A 13,912-nucleotide genomic window follows, 5' to 3' on the forward strand; every position below is an offset into this window, starting at 1 on the left:
TTGGCTTTTTAGCATATATTTGACCATTCAACTTATTAAAAACTCTTGTAAAATATGTAAGACTATGTTTATATAAAAGTATATTTAACAATAAATCAAATGATGGGAAAAAATTAATAATTACTTAAATTGTTTGAATAAGACGAACGATCAAACATGTTTAAAAAAGTCAACGGCGTCGACGGAGTGTATATATATACACTACAAAAATTGTGCGTGCGTTGCAATGGGTGAAGACTATTTTAATAATAATAATATTATATGGTTTAATTAAGGAGAAATTTACTGTGGGAATTCATTTGGTTATATATATTTTTAGAGCTGTAATTAGTAGTCCGGTCGTCTAAATTAGCATGCGAGTTTTTTTTTGTTAAAAGGATTTCTTATACGACTCCTTTTGTATTTCCAAAAGCGAAAGCGTTTAAAAACCGACTCAAATACTGATACGTATTTCCAAAAGCGAACGAACTTAAAAACCGACTCATATACAGATGATATACCAAAGTACCGACAAAAACATCTTTTAATTTAATTTTTATAATAGTAGAGATATTGATAGAGGTATACACGCTAGCATGCATAGCTTTTACTCATCGTGCCGCCGTCCCCTGGGTGGAGGCCGGCAAAACCCTAGATCATCTCACGGTGGCGACATGGAAGCGCATGGATGGATGGTCCTGGACCGCATTGTCCGCTGCTGGAGCGACGACGACGACGTCGTCGGCGGCGACGATGACCCCACGGCGTCGGAGGTCGCCTACACCTGCAGCGGGCACCCCATCCGCGTCTCCCTCCGCGTCGCCGACCCCCCCGCCGTCTCCCGCCTCTACGTCCACCGCCCCGGCTGGCCGCGCGTCTACGACCTGGGCGACGCCGAGGCCATCGCCGCCCACCGCGGCTCCATCCTCCTCTCGGCGCGCGTCCCCTTCGCCGACCTCGGCACCGTCGCGCCGGGCCAATTCCCCGTCGACTACTACGTCTACACCGCCGGCGAGGGGCTGCGGCGGCCATCGCTCACGCGGCTGCCCCCTTGCTTCATCGGTGGATTCTCCTCCCCGGAGGTCGACCGCCACTTCAAGCCGCACCGGTGCCAGCAGCAGCGGGTCATGGTAGAGCAGAACGTCGGCTTCTTCTGCCACGGCGCCGGCAATTTCACGGTGGCGGACATCAACATCCATAAGGGTAAGGCCGTCGAGCTCTGCGTCCTCAACCACTATGCTGATTGCCCCCAACAACCCCAATGGAAGGTCCAGATCCTGGAGATGCAGCAGCAACCCAACCAAAACCACCACCTCAGAGGTTGGTGGACCGACGCCGTTCTTCCCCTGCACGACAGCTACCTCGCCTGCGTCGACTGCTACCATGGCATCATCCTCATCGACGTCAAGACCCAGCGTTACTTCAACTACATACCGCTGCCGGCAGAGGCGATGCGTGGCCGCCGCGTTGACAAGTACAACCCTGATCCTGCTCGTTCTGTCTCCATCAACATCGCTGGCGATATCACGCTTGTCTGCATAGATGACAATGCCGCAGCAGGAGGCCGCAACAACAGCTCTGCTGGCTCTGCTTTCATCAAGTCATGGTGTCTGGTCGACATCCACGAAAGTAGATGGATTCTTGATTTCACCATGGAAGCCGGCAAGTTCTGGGATATTTGCTCTGCTGCAAACCAGCCCCTCCTTCCACATGCGCCGCCTACTTTCCCCCTGGTGAGCATGGCTAATCCATTTGCCATCTCCTTCCTCCTCTACGACAAGGCCAACAACTTCCTCCTCGAGGACAAGGGCAATGGCCTTTACTGGATGATTGAGGTAGACATGAGAAACCAAATCCTGCTGTCACCAGCCACCCTCTACATCAGTGAAGAAGAAGAAGAAGAGCTCTTCATCAATGGAAAAGAAGAAGAGCAAGAAAGATGTTGTGATGAGAGATACCCGCCCATGAAATATTTTTATGGCCATAACTTCATCCCCAGCTGGTTCCCCTCTTACTTGAAGAAAGGTGGCGACACCACAAGGTTTGCTATGTTTTCTTTTTTATTTGTGATACAAAAACATTTACCATTTGTGTGATGTGTTCAAATATGAAAATAATACCAGTTGGAATATCCATTCAATTGCTTTAGCCACTGTTTAGGAATTAACAAGCAGATAACTGGATAGTTAAATGGCTGAGCAGTTAGCATATTGGAATAGAGCATATCTTTATTAGCTAAATGACTTTGACTATTGGTTTGCTATGTTGTAACATGAGCATATTTGATCGAATGCCCTGCCAATCCTGCAAATAGTGATTCAAGCAATAACTCGGAATTATTCTTCTGTACTCCTCTTCTATACTTGGACATTGCCTCTTAATTAAATTTTCATTACATTCATTTTTCTTTTCGCACAGTTAAACTAGTAGAGCCTTTCATTTGGTGAAAGTTTTACTGATTTGCCAGCACATAACCTTAAGTAATTTGGTTAGCTAAGTTCTTGGTCTAATCAATTACCAACTGTAAACATCATAGCTTGATTTGAAGGAACATCGGGATTGCAGGATCAAAAACTACAGCCTAAACTGTTACTGTTTCTTCTGCTGGAAAGCAAATATAATATTAGGCCTTAAGACAGACAGCCACAGAACAGTGCAGACTTTCTTAACTAGTGTGTCGCATTTGCTTATTTTCTTACCGTCTGTATCTAGTTGCATTGATCGCCTTGTGACTTCTTTTCCATTTCTTGATGCAGTCGGCTGCGGAGTTTAATGATGCAGCAGGCAAAACAAGAGAGTGTAATGCAAAAGATTGGACGGTAATTAAGCACAATGAACAAGCTGTGTCCATTTTTTTTTATCTAGCCTGGAATTAGTTGCATTGCCAGGGTTTTCGGTTTCGATTTCGGCCATTTTGGTTTTACCAAAATTCCTGAAATTTCGGTTTTCTGCACTTTTTGGACCCCATTTTTTGAAATTTTAACATAATTTAGCTGATTTTGACCAAATTCGTAAAAAAAAAAAAGAGAAACCGAAAATTTCGACCAGATAATCACTTGCCGAGGGATCCGAAATTTCGAACCGAAATTACAATCAGTGTATATAGCTGTTGTCTGCCCATGCCAACTCCCGCAACATCGCAAGGCGTGACGAGGTGATCATGGCGTAGCTGAACAATCCAGCAAACCTTCGCACTCAACGCCTACTACCACGATAAGACAGACAGAGCGGTCGTCTCCTAGAGAACTTTTATTTTAGTTTTAGGTTTGATTATACAATCGGGTTTTAACCGTATGTAGGTTATGTTCTTGATGGTGGTTTAAGATGTTTAACATTATAGGATGGGTTATAGTTCGATGTTAGAATTATTCCCGTACCTGGACTACTATTGTTTGATGTTGAATTTACAAGTTCAATATGATGTTTTGCACAACTCATTTTAGTTATCATAGAGTTTCTTTTTAGTTTTCTCGTTGCAACGCATGGACACTACCCAACAATAAGAGAAAAGCTCTCTTTAAAAATCACGCCTATTTATAATCTACTTCGTTAGCTTCGATGTGCTCTTCTTAATTATCATATATATACTCCCTTCATCCCGGTTTAATCATCACTTTCCATGTGCTCTCCTTAATTACCATATATAACACATAGTATTATACTCCCTCCGTCCCAGAAGGGAGGACGTTCTGCTTCTAACCAAAAGTTCCATAATTCTTGACGTTGGCAGCCTGGCAGCCTGGCAGGCACTAGCAAACTCCTAGACAAGCACACATAAAAAAAAGAAGTGGAGCCATCTAAAACAGTAGCGAACTCTTTCTCCTCCAAACGATTTTTGCTCTGAAGCGCTACCTTATCCTCTCCTCTCGTATTCTCTTCTTCCCCATCGCTCGTCTCTCGTTTTCTTCTCCTTCCACGCCGCGTCTTCCACACCAGCACCCCGCTTCTCCCTCCCATCAGCACACCGCACCAATCCCCATCCATCCCCCCTCCCCTCCCCCACCCCCAGACGAGCAAGCCATATCCGGTGTGCGACAACATGCTCAACGGCCGCGGCAACACTGAGAGCGCCATCAGCAGCAATGGCGGAAACCCTAGGGGTTGCAGCGGCGGCGAACCTAGGGGCTATGGCGGTGGAGGCCGTAGGGATGGCTACGGCGCTGGCTTTGGCGAGAGATCGGGTTGTGGAGGTGATGATGGAGGCGGAAACTGTAGGGGCCGCGATGTCGGAGGCCCTAAGGGCTACAACAGCAGCAGCCCTAGGGGTGGCGGTGGCGGCGGCTTCGGCGAGAGATTGGGATGCGGCTTCGACGATGGCGACGCAAACCCTAGGGGCTGCATCGGCGGCGAACCTAGGGGCTGCGGAGGTGGAGGCCCTAGGGGCAGCGGCTTCGGCAAGAGATTGGGTTGTGGCGGTTATGACAGCGGCAGGTTGCGAAGTGCCAGACAGATGTGCGGTAAGAAACGGCGTCGAGGCATGTGGTACTGTCGAATATCTGGCCAATTATTGGAAGAAGGTGAGAATTTTGTTTTGGATACACAAGATGGGTCCGACGACGACCAGATTGAGTTCATCCCTGATTCTGATGATAAAGGCATCGAGTACTGCTTCTCCTCAGATCAGGAGTTTGTGCCCGAAACTGAGTTCCAGGATTGTGGGGAAGTGGAGGAGAAGGGTGGTGGGATTCAGGATTGTGGGGAGGTGAACGAGAAGGGTGGTGGGATTCAGGATTGTGGGGAGGTGAACGAGAAGGGTGGTGGGATTCAAGATTGTGGGGAAGCGAAGGAGAATGGTGGTGAGATTCAGAATTGCGGGGAAGTGGAGAAGGGTGGTGGGATTTGTGGCGGCAGCAACATAGTGCACTCAAATGATGAATGCAAACAGCCTGCCCAGATGTGGTGCGGGCAGCGGGTTCGAGGCAAGTGGTTTCATCGTGAATCTGGCCGATGTTTAGAAGAAGGCAAGAACGTGATCTTTGATACCCAGGATGGGCCCGATATGGATGAGTATGAGTTCTGGCCTGATTTGGATGATGAAGGAGGCGACTTCGTATTTGAAGATTGGTTCATTGACGTTGTGCCCAAGAAAAAGATGCACGATGGTGTTGCAATGGAGAAGAAGTGAGGCGGTAAAATTGGCAAGCTGATGAGCTCCAATGTGACTTATGGCATGGGACGACCCAGTTCTACCATTACCAAGGCATCCTTTTCGTCGAATGCTTCTTACCCGCAGGGAGGTGACCTGTGGCAGGGACAATGGCCAACCACAGTGCTAAACCGAGCAAGCACTTCGTGGTGGAGTCCTCCAATATTAGTGAGCAGAGCAAGGTGTGTGCTATTAATTTATTTGAGTCAACTTTGCATAAAAAATTGAAAATATATTATTTAATAACTATGGAAACTTACAGATAAACTCCTGAGGAGCCTGCTATGTATAATATATCCATATACTTCTAGCGAGTAACAATTAGGTAACCATAGATATTTAATCACTCTAACTTTAATGCATTATGTAATGTGCAACCAAAGCCACAAGTTAGTAAGCAGTATAGTGCCATATAGCTGGAAGACTTGATCTGTTCAATAGAGAGTCATGCACCATCTAATGTTCTAGCCGTTACCACACAGGATCTTTATTGCAATCCATTTAATATTGTTTTGCCATGATAAGAGTCCTGCAACGCATAATATTACTATTATTAATTTTAGCTTTTATAAAACTAAGATAATAAAATGTGTTGTGAAGTCTGAACATAGTCTCTATCTGCCACCTACTGATTTTGTAAGTATGTAACAAAAATAGAAATTCATACTTTTCAGTCCTCTTCTTCTCTAATACTGCAACTTGCCTAGTAGACCAGATATTATAATTATTAGACATGTGCTTAAACATCAGAAACTGGCTGCAACAGAGAAAAGGAAGTTCAGCATTTTAACTCCATTGAATAAAATTATTGGTAATACATAATTTAGTACTGCATTTTAACTCCATTAAGGAAGTTCTTACTACATACTTTGTCAAACCGGTGTAGTACCATTACGCATAAATGCATGGTTTGGTCAGCCGATCATGAAGCATCAATTCAATTCGCAAATCACAGAATTGGGGAATGGAATTGAACAACCAAGAATAAACCGAGTGTATAGTGGATCTATAAACATGTGCCAAACACAAAAATGCCCTTCTTAAAAATAATATAATAAACAATATAGAAAGAATAAGTAATCTAATCTTTTTTATGAACTAATACTATAAATAAAAGCAGGAATAGCAGTCAGGATGTCTACACCTTCATATGAACTAGAAAAGACTATGAATGGTTCCAAAGTGATAAACTAAGGAAATTCTTGAAAATAGGTGCTTGACATGAATATTTCACACGAACAAAATATATGATCTTGTGCAAGCACTCGGCATACAATGTATTGATTACTATTATTAAATTTCTGTAGCTTCCAATTTTGATTTGTTTTCATATATGTTCAGGAGGTGTCCATCCAATTTATGCCCAACGAGGAGGAGATACCCAGCGAGGAGAAGATGCCGAGCGACAAAGAAAATGGTGATGGTCAGTTTGTAGGCGTGGACCTTTGGGTTGATTCACAGGAGGAAGAATACGAGCTCATTGATGACACGAAGTTGGAAATGCTACGTCTACTGATCCCAGGTTACACCGAGTGTTTCCAAGTAAAAAAAAGTAGTGTGTTGATTAAGTGACATGAATAGTTTGCCGTCTACGTACTTCTTGTTGTTAGTCCGAAGTACGAACTCATAATTAGTCAGCTGCATAGTGGCATCCTATCATGTTATATATTATGTGGTTCTGTTTGGTGACATCTTTTGGAATATATGGTTATTCAACATCTTATTGAAATGTCATGCATCTCTATGAAATACTAGTGCTTGTTTTTTTATTGTGCATATGGACAATCAACTTGTTAATAGAACCTAGGATAAAACATTCATACAAGCAAACATATTATATATTTAGTTTCCACAATTACATAGACGACACATGTACATAGATGACAAGAGTACATATTATGACACAAGTGCACAATTAGTTGCCTAAAAGTTGTATGACTTTCTCATACAACTGACGATCACAGCGAAGGGCTTTAGGAAGAATGCCAAGTGCCTCTAGCCTCGCTTTGTTCATGTGAGGGATCTTGTACTTATTCCCTCCATTAGCTTCCATTACTTCAATGCAGCAGCTTTGTAGTGTCACGAACACTCTATTCAGAGTCTTTGGATCGTAGTCATTATATTCCTTCTGAACATTCTCTATTAGCTCCTCCATGTTTTTAGACACCCTATTAGCAGTTAAGGACTGAAGTGATGCAAAGAAGCCAAGATCTAGACAATTCATATCGGGGGAATTGGGAGGTTGATTCACGAGGCGAATATCAAACCCCATTTGAGCTACTGCAACACAGAACTGCTCATCGTCAATTGGTACATGAGTTCTAGCATTGTCTTGTTGAATAAATATTGTTCTTCTTGCATCTTCTAGAGGCCAACCTGCTCTAATAGCTGGGAGAACTTTAGAGATCATAAATGATCTCATAGTGTCTCTATCAACCTTAATTGTCTTTGTTACAAGTGTCCCCCTCTCTCTATTATGGCTTCTCCTTTGTGCGGGTTCCTGTTAGTACATCAAATAGGCTAGGTTTAAACATAAAAAACAGAAGTAAATAACACTTGTATAAGAAGGTTGTGTTACCTTTCTAACAAAAGGCCAAATGCCTATCTTAGCATCAAAAGTACAATTGCCTTCAGCATCATACCTAGGCCTCGCAACTGCTGATAGAAACATAACTTTCTCAATTGCATTCTTATTTTGGACAGGTCTATAGGGTTCCTCCTCAAGGGGATGCAGGTAGAAAGTCCTGTCCTTTTTGGTGGCATTGAACCATTTTTCATCTATGTGGACAATGTTTTCCATTTCAATAAACTTGGGGTCGTTTGGTAACGTACGATGATCTAGCATACCAACACACCACTGCAGCCTTTCTTTTTTGTTTGCTTCCTTCAAAGAAGGCTTTAGTGAGTTAGAGTCACGTCGTAGATGCCCTTCTTTGAACAACCTATGCAATGTGCTTTTTGACACACCTAGGGCTTTAGCAAGTGACCGTATAGTGCTTCTTTGGCGCAATGGAATAGCTGATACAGCCGACAAGTCTATTACAACCTTTTTGCGGCCACAATTGTAACGCTTCCTCGAGTCAACATTAACTTGTACTCCATGTGCGATGCAAAGCTTTGCTCTCTTCCAAATACGCTGGACTGTACGGATGCTGACATTGAACACTTGAGCAACTGCACGTGTGGTGTCTTTTTCTAGTTTTCCATCCTTACTTTTTGCAAGCAACAATTCATAAATTCTTTGCCTTTGTGGGTTTGTCAATTCTCTAGAACTGTTTTCCTCATTTCCATTTGCATTTGGATTTGGATTTGGATTTGGATTTGCATCTTCTTCTTCTGAGTCCGACAACTCCTCTCTATCAAAGACAACATTGACAGTATCTGTATACACGCCATAGTCCCGAAGATCATCCTCCAAGGCTTCCAGCTCATGTTGCAATTCATTGTCATTGTCTACAAAAAATTTTACATGGTAAGTTAATGTGTGTTAATCAGATTGTGTAGATTTATTCAGTCCTAAAATCAAGAATGTAAACATGTTTGTAACTTATCAAAAAGTAATGAACTTTTACCCAGTTGAATTTCCTGTTCCTCATTTCCATTTGCATGCATATCCAGGTCATGCTCCATGTTTTGCTAATAATTGTCTAAAAAAAAAAACTACTTGCTAGTCAGTGCCGCACAAAGAATATTGAATATGTTTAGGATTTGCAATGTTATGACTCATAACTGTAGTTTACAATAGTACTAACTCTTCCATATTTCCATATCAAGATCCATGACTTATTCATAAATCTGTTCGTAAGGTAGCATTGATTTATTGTCATGCTAATTCAGTTATGTATTTAATTCTACCTCTAGCTCTATTTAAGTTCTAGTGCTGTACAAGTAATTTTTTTCAGGTACTTAATTCAGTTCTTGCTTATTTTCAGTAGCAGGTCAACAGGAATATTGTGTCTGGGACTGGGAGCTGGAGTTAAGGATGCTTCACAATTCAAATTTCACAAGTATGTGACCATCTAAGCATGATTCAATATTTCGCATCATAAACACGTGATTTGTTGATGAATATTAAATACTAAAATTTGGCAAGGCGTGTGGGTTCTTGGCAATAAATTGGTTCTTTGTACTAGCAATTAAAAAAATCAGTTAGTAAATCTTGACATCGTTCTGCTCACCAATAGGTTGTGCCTGTTAATTCTTCCAACATGCTGTGGCCATGACCAAAGTTACTTCCTCCCTAATTCGATGTTAGGTAACAATGTGCTATTTACAGTTCATTTGTTTTCTCTATCTTCTGTAAAGTCCATATGCTCTAGGATTCTGAAAAGAAATGGTTAGATGTGAACTAAAATTTCATACTAGGCTCTGAAATCTAATCTATTTGTTTGCCAATGCTTTAATCTGTTTGAAACCATAGTGACATGTCTTGAGTTTTACTCTCTATGATTACTACACCTGTTGTCTAGTTTCTAAAGTGTCTTCTGATACATGATAATGGAACTAGAAGAACTAAACTCTGCAAAACTGTCACAGTAGCAACCTTTTGTTCTTTTCAGATCGTGTGTGTGTGTGAGAAAGAGAGAGAGAGAGAGAGAGAGAGAGAGAGAGAGAGAGAGCATGTGTGCTGATGAGGGGGTATAATCTGCTGTTGCATGTCATACAACACCATAGTTTTTTAGAGCCAGATTTACTAATGCAATCAACATGCACTGAGAAAGAACCCATTTTATACATTGAGAAAGATTAGATGAAGTAAAAAACCTGGATGCAGTTGTTCTTGTTCTTCTGTTGCTTCCAAGTTGAGATCAAAAGCTCCCAAGTTGAGATCAAAAGAATGTACAACTTGATCATTTCCATGGCAAGCAACTCGAGCAAGGTCATCTACCTGGATAACATGCCTTCCAGGAACTTCTTCTTCTAGATTGGCTTGTGCTTCATTGAGGTCAGGTAAAGCCCCTCCATCTTCCTCTTCTTCTGCTAATATGTTTAGATCTATAGCCATTGTGATGGGTGGGTGTGGAGTTAGTTTGTAGGATGATGGATGAAGTGATAAAAGGCTTGTAGCTGCCTCGCTGCTTGAGGATTATGGAGGGTACCCTTGGGCGGCAAAGCACCATCCATGGAGTTTTTGAATTTGATTAGACCGGTTGGATTATTTTAAGCCCTTATGTTTTGGCGCCATATCACTCGAATTAGGTGTATAACACCAATCTGTAGTGTTGATACTAGTAGTAGCACCCAGCATTAATTGGATGCTTCAAATATTCCTTTTGTACAGATGTGGCAGTGTACTTGTCGTACTCCTACTAAGCATTCAAATGATTAGCCCCAATCCTATAAATTGAGGGCAAAATGGTCATTTTCACACAACACTAATTTTTCCTAACTAACCTAGAACGTCCTCCTTTCTGGGACGGAGGGAGTATTACGTAAAGTCTCACTAAAAGTACACCATCACATACATATATATTACTAGGTGATTCCTCGCACTTTGCTATGGACATTACTAAGTAATATTTAATATATGTTTTTTTTCAACAATCGAACAAGGAGTAAGCATGATGTTAATTATTAACAACAAATAAAACTGATTTGTCAAGCCATGTTTGAAGATAAATAAATTTAATAGACTTTGTAGAAGATTATAGATAAAATTTAGGTTGTTGGCCAGTATTGCAAGAAGCGAAAGATAGGGGAAAAAGAAATGAAAAGCTAGGATTTATTAGCAGTACACATGAAATAAACTAAATAATATCTCTACTTTGATACGGAATATATAGATGAATGTACGCTAAGTATTATGAAAATGATGGATATATTTGTTGAAATATTGTGGAAACTAATGATAAGAGAGGTTATGATTGGATCTATTTGCATTTTGATTTGTAGAATTAAATAAATTATGGATGGTATTGCATGTTTGCATGAGCTTTTTGATAAGTAGTTATTGCTAGTGGATGATGAAGCCGTCATGTTTGCATGTTGAGCTTTAGACTTAGTGAGCTCTAACTTTATAGTAAGAGATGATAAGTCTCACTGAAAGTGCACGTATAGAAGGTAAGATTTTCTTAAATAGTGGCGGGTTCTAGGAGTTGAGTCTGAAGTGGAGTTGTGGAGCAGCCTAAACCTAGCTCCAACTCTCTAGTTCATTTTGTGAGAGAGGTCCACCCAACTCTGCTCCCATTTTAGATGGAGCTGAAACTATTTGGCTGAGCTGGTGTTCTTTTCCCCTAAAGATGAAGATTGAGTTTTTTACACAAACGAGGTGGTATTAACGTATGATTAATTGAGTTTTAATTATTACAATCTTGAAAAATAGATTAATATGATATTTTAGAGCAATTTCATATAAAAAATTTTCGCACGAAACGCATCGTTTAGCAGTTTGAAAAGCGTGCCATGAAAATCCAAAATTTCATCCAACTCTTGTCAGAGAAATGAACGGGATGTGGAGCTGGAGCTGTGCCAAACATGCCTGATCCCTTTAATATGGCTCTGCTTCAATCAATCAAACCTATTTCCCAGGGGATGTGGGCCAAGGGCCGATGAGGCGGCGGCGGCGTCACCAACATGGCGGGGAAGAGGGTCAGCGCAGCCGACAGGGAAGGAGCGGCGGAGAGGAGATCGATCGGACGGCTCCCCACCCGGCGAACGCGAGGAGGAGCACGCACAGGCGGCGCACGTGTAGAGGAGCAGATTGGCCATGTTCGTGCTGGTGCAGGCGCTGGTCTACCTCATCCTCCGTAGCTTGTCGAGCGTCTTCTCCAAGGACAGCAAGCTCGGCGGTGACGTGGCGGCGGAGACACGGGAGAAGGGGATGGTAACGGCATGGCGAGACGGCGTCGGCGGGCGAGCGCGATGGCAGAGAGGCTGCGGTGGCGGCAGGCGAGTGCAGCTGTGGATGGGGAGTGGCGACGCCGACGACTCCGGCGCCACTCGGTCTCATCGTCGTCGGCGGCTCCGTGCACAGACGGAGGACTCCTCTAATAGGCTATGTCGGCCACAGTCACTGCGCCACCGGACCGAGCACTTTGTTTCCTCTTCTTATCCACTCTTTGTGCGACGGGAAGTGGCTGGACCGGACCGAGGTGGCGAGCGTCGACAACGACGAGGCGTGCGAGCTGGTGAGCGGCGCGGACCTCGTCAACGGTGTCGACGTTGATGACGAGGGCGAGGACATGTCCGCGCCTCACCTGCCAGCCGCAGCGTCGCGCCACCATCGTCAACGGCAACGACTTGATGGCGGCGTCGTCGAGTCGATCTTGGTGATGATGGCCATAGCCGCACGCCACCATCGCCGACCGCACGAGTGGGACGGGGATGCCAGCGAGCTTGCTCCACCCTGAGCCCGTGCACCGCCACCCGGGAGCCGCTGTTGTCGGTCGCACCACCCTCCGGCCACGCGCGCTGCCGGTGCGAGAGCACAGAGCGAGAGGGAGGAAGGAAGGAGAGAAATAGAGAAATAGAAGAGGGGGAAAGAGAGTAGATGCTGACGTGGCACCCTGACATGTGGGGCCCACGTGGGTCCTACAGTGACTCAGCTGCCACGTGGGATAAAACCGGGGTTAAAACCACCGAGGGATCTAGTTTGCACTGGTTTTATAAGTTGGGAGATGTGTTGTATCCGGTTTTGCGGTTAGGGGACGATTTTGTGACTCGATGACAAGTTGAGGGACATTTGGTGTACTTTTTCCTTGTGTTAAAGCCCACTCTGCTAGTCTCAAGTCCAATAACTCTGGTTACCAAAGCCCCTAAAGCCCACTCTATCTGGTAAAGGAGAGGTGGTTAAGGCTATATTAACTCTGATGTGAAAAGGACTTCTTTAATATGGGTGCCAAAAAATTACCTTCTTCTCTGATAGACGCTCCAGTTTCTTCCCCTCCTGTTACAGAAAAACCCCAATCCAATCTAGCTTCGCTGCCATCGCTTGCTGCAATGGCGAACACCAACCCTAATCCTCACCGTTTCCTATGTGCTGATCACGTGGTTCATCAAGGAGGAGTCATGAGGATTCCCCGCGTTGATCTCACAGCTGCTACAAAGCTCCCAAAACACCATAAACAGTATGCTTTGGCCTTGCTGGAACGGTTGATTCCTGAGAACCTCTGGAATGACCATTAGGTAACTAGTACGTACCCCGCTGCGTTGCTGCGGACTTGATAGATGACTTAATACATAAATTTTTTTGACTCAAACAATGATGAAATGGGAAATTAAGTGCCTTCTCAAAATCATAATTTTAGTTACATCTATATTCAGATCTGAGATACGTACGATTATCCTTTACAGTGTTTATATTGAAACCGTACATGCAAGCTTCGGTATATATGTAGCTGTAGTAAGTAGCAAAAAAGGGGTTGCAAGTAGCAATATGTATACTGCATACCTGTACGCTGCTAACCTGGTCAATTGATCTATTCCATTGTACTGTATCATATCATGATTCATAGAAAACCAAGCACACAGATAATACAAACTTATGGTCACGTAGAATTACTTGGAGATTATACTCGCGCCTTTGATCAAACTGAGAACACAAAATGTTTTGACAGTACATCTCTCTAGTAAAATCCAAACATGATTTCTTGGCTGGTGGAAGAGGATCAATAGTCATCCACATATCGATGTGTTCGAGAGGGATAGGAAAGCATGTGGAAGAATTGGGAATGGAACAGTAATTAGGATCCGTGGAGGGTTGGGATGGAATGCAATGATGGTGATTAAAGCCATGAAGCCTCCGTCAGTCACTCAAAAACATACGCCAGACAATGGTTTCATTGTGCA

The 13,912-nt window shown here is 43.3% G+C and overlaps 1 protein-coding gene and 2 pseudogenes across 1 annotated transcript; 2 read left to right on the forward strand and 1 right to left on the reverse strand.

Moving 5' to 3' along the window:
* The first annotated feature begins 653 nt into the window (after positions 1-653).
* LOC127757689 (uncharacterized) lies at positions 654-1,813 on the forward strand (annotated as a pseudogene).
* A 2,205-nt stretch (positions 1,814-4,018) lies between these two features.
* On the forward strand, positions 4,019-6,697 carry LOC127756403 (uncharacterized; annotated as a pseudogene).
* Positions 6,698-7,040: 343 nt separating this feature from the next.
* LOC127756404 (uncharacterized) lies at positions 7,041-10,130 on the reverse strand. Its single transcript, XM_052281742.1, has 3 exons — positions 9,890-10,130; positions 7,704-8,578; positions 7,041-7,625 (listed from the first exon to the last, which is right to left on the reverse strand). Exons 1-3 carry the CDS (start codon positions 10,128-10,130, stop codon positions 7,041-7,043), a joined length of 1,701 nt encoding a protein of 566 aa, XP_052137702.1.
* Between the last annotated feature and the right edge of the window lie 3,782 nt (positions 10,131-13,912).

This window comes from Oryza glaberrima, chromosome 12, assembly GCF_000147395.1.
Source record: "Oryza glaberrima chromosome 12, OglaRS2, whole genome shotgun sequence".
NCBI lineage: Eukaryota > Viridiplantae > Streptophyta > Magnoliopsida > Poales > Poaceae > Oryza > Oryza glaberrima.

Excerpts from the sequence above, each read along its gene's own strand:
- LOC127756404 (XM_052281742.1), bottom strand. The coding sequence starts at position 10,130 with ATGGCTATAGATCTAAACATATTAGCAGAAGAAGAGGAAGATGGAGGG. Across the intron at positions 8,579-9,889 it reads ACAAGAACAACTGCATCCAG|ACAATGACAATGAATTGCAA; the intron begins GTTTTTTACTTC and ends AATTTTTTGTAG. Across the intron at positions 7,626-7,703 it reads TTTGGCCTTTTGTTAGAAAG|GAACCCGCACAAAGGAGAAG; the intron begins GTAACACAACCT and ends ATGTACTAACAG.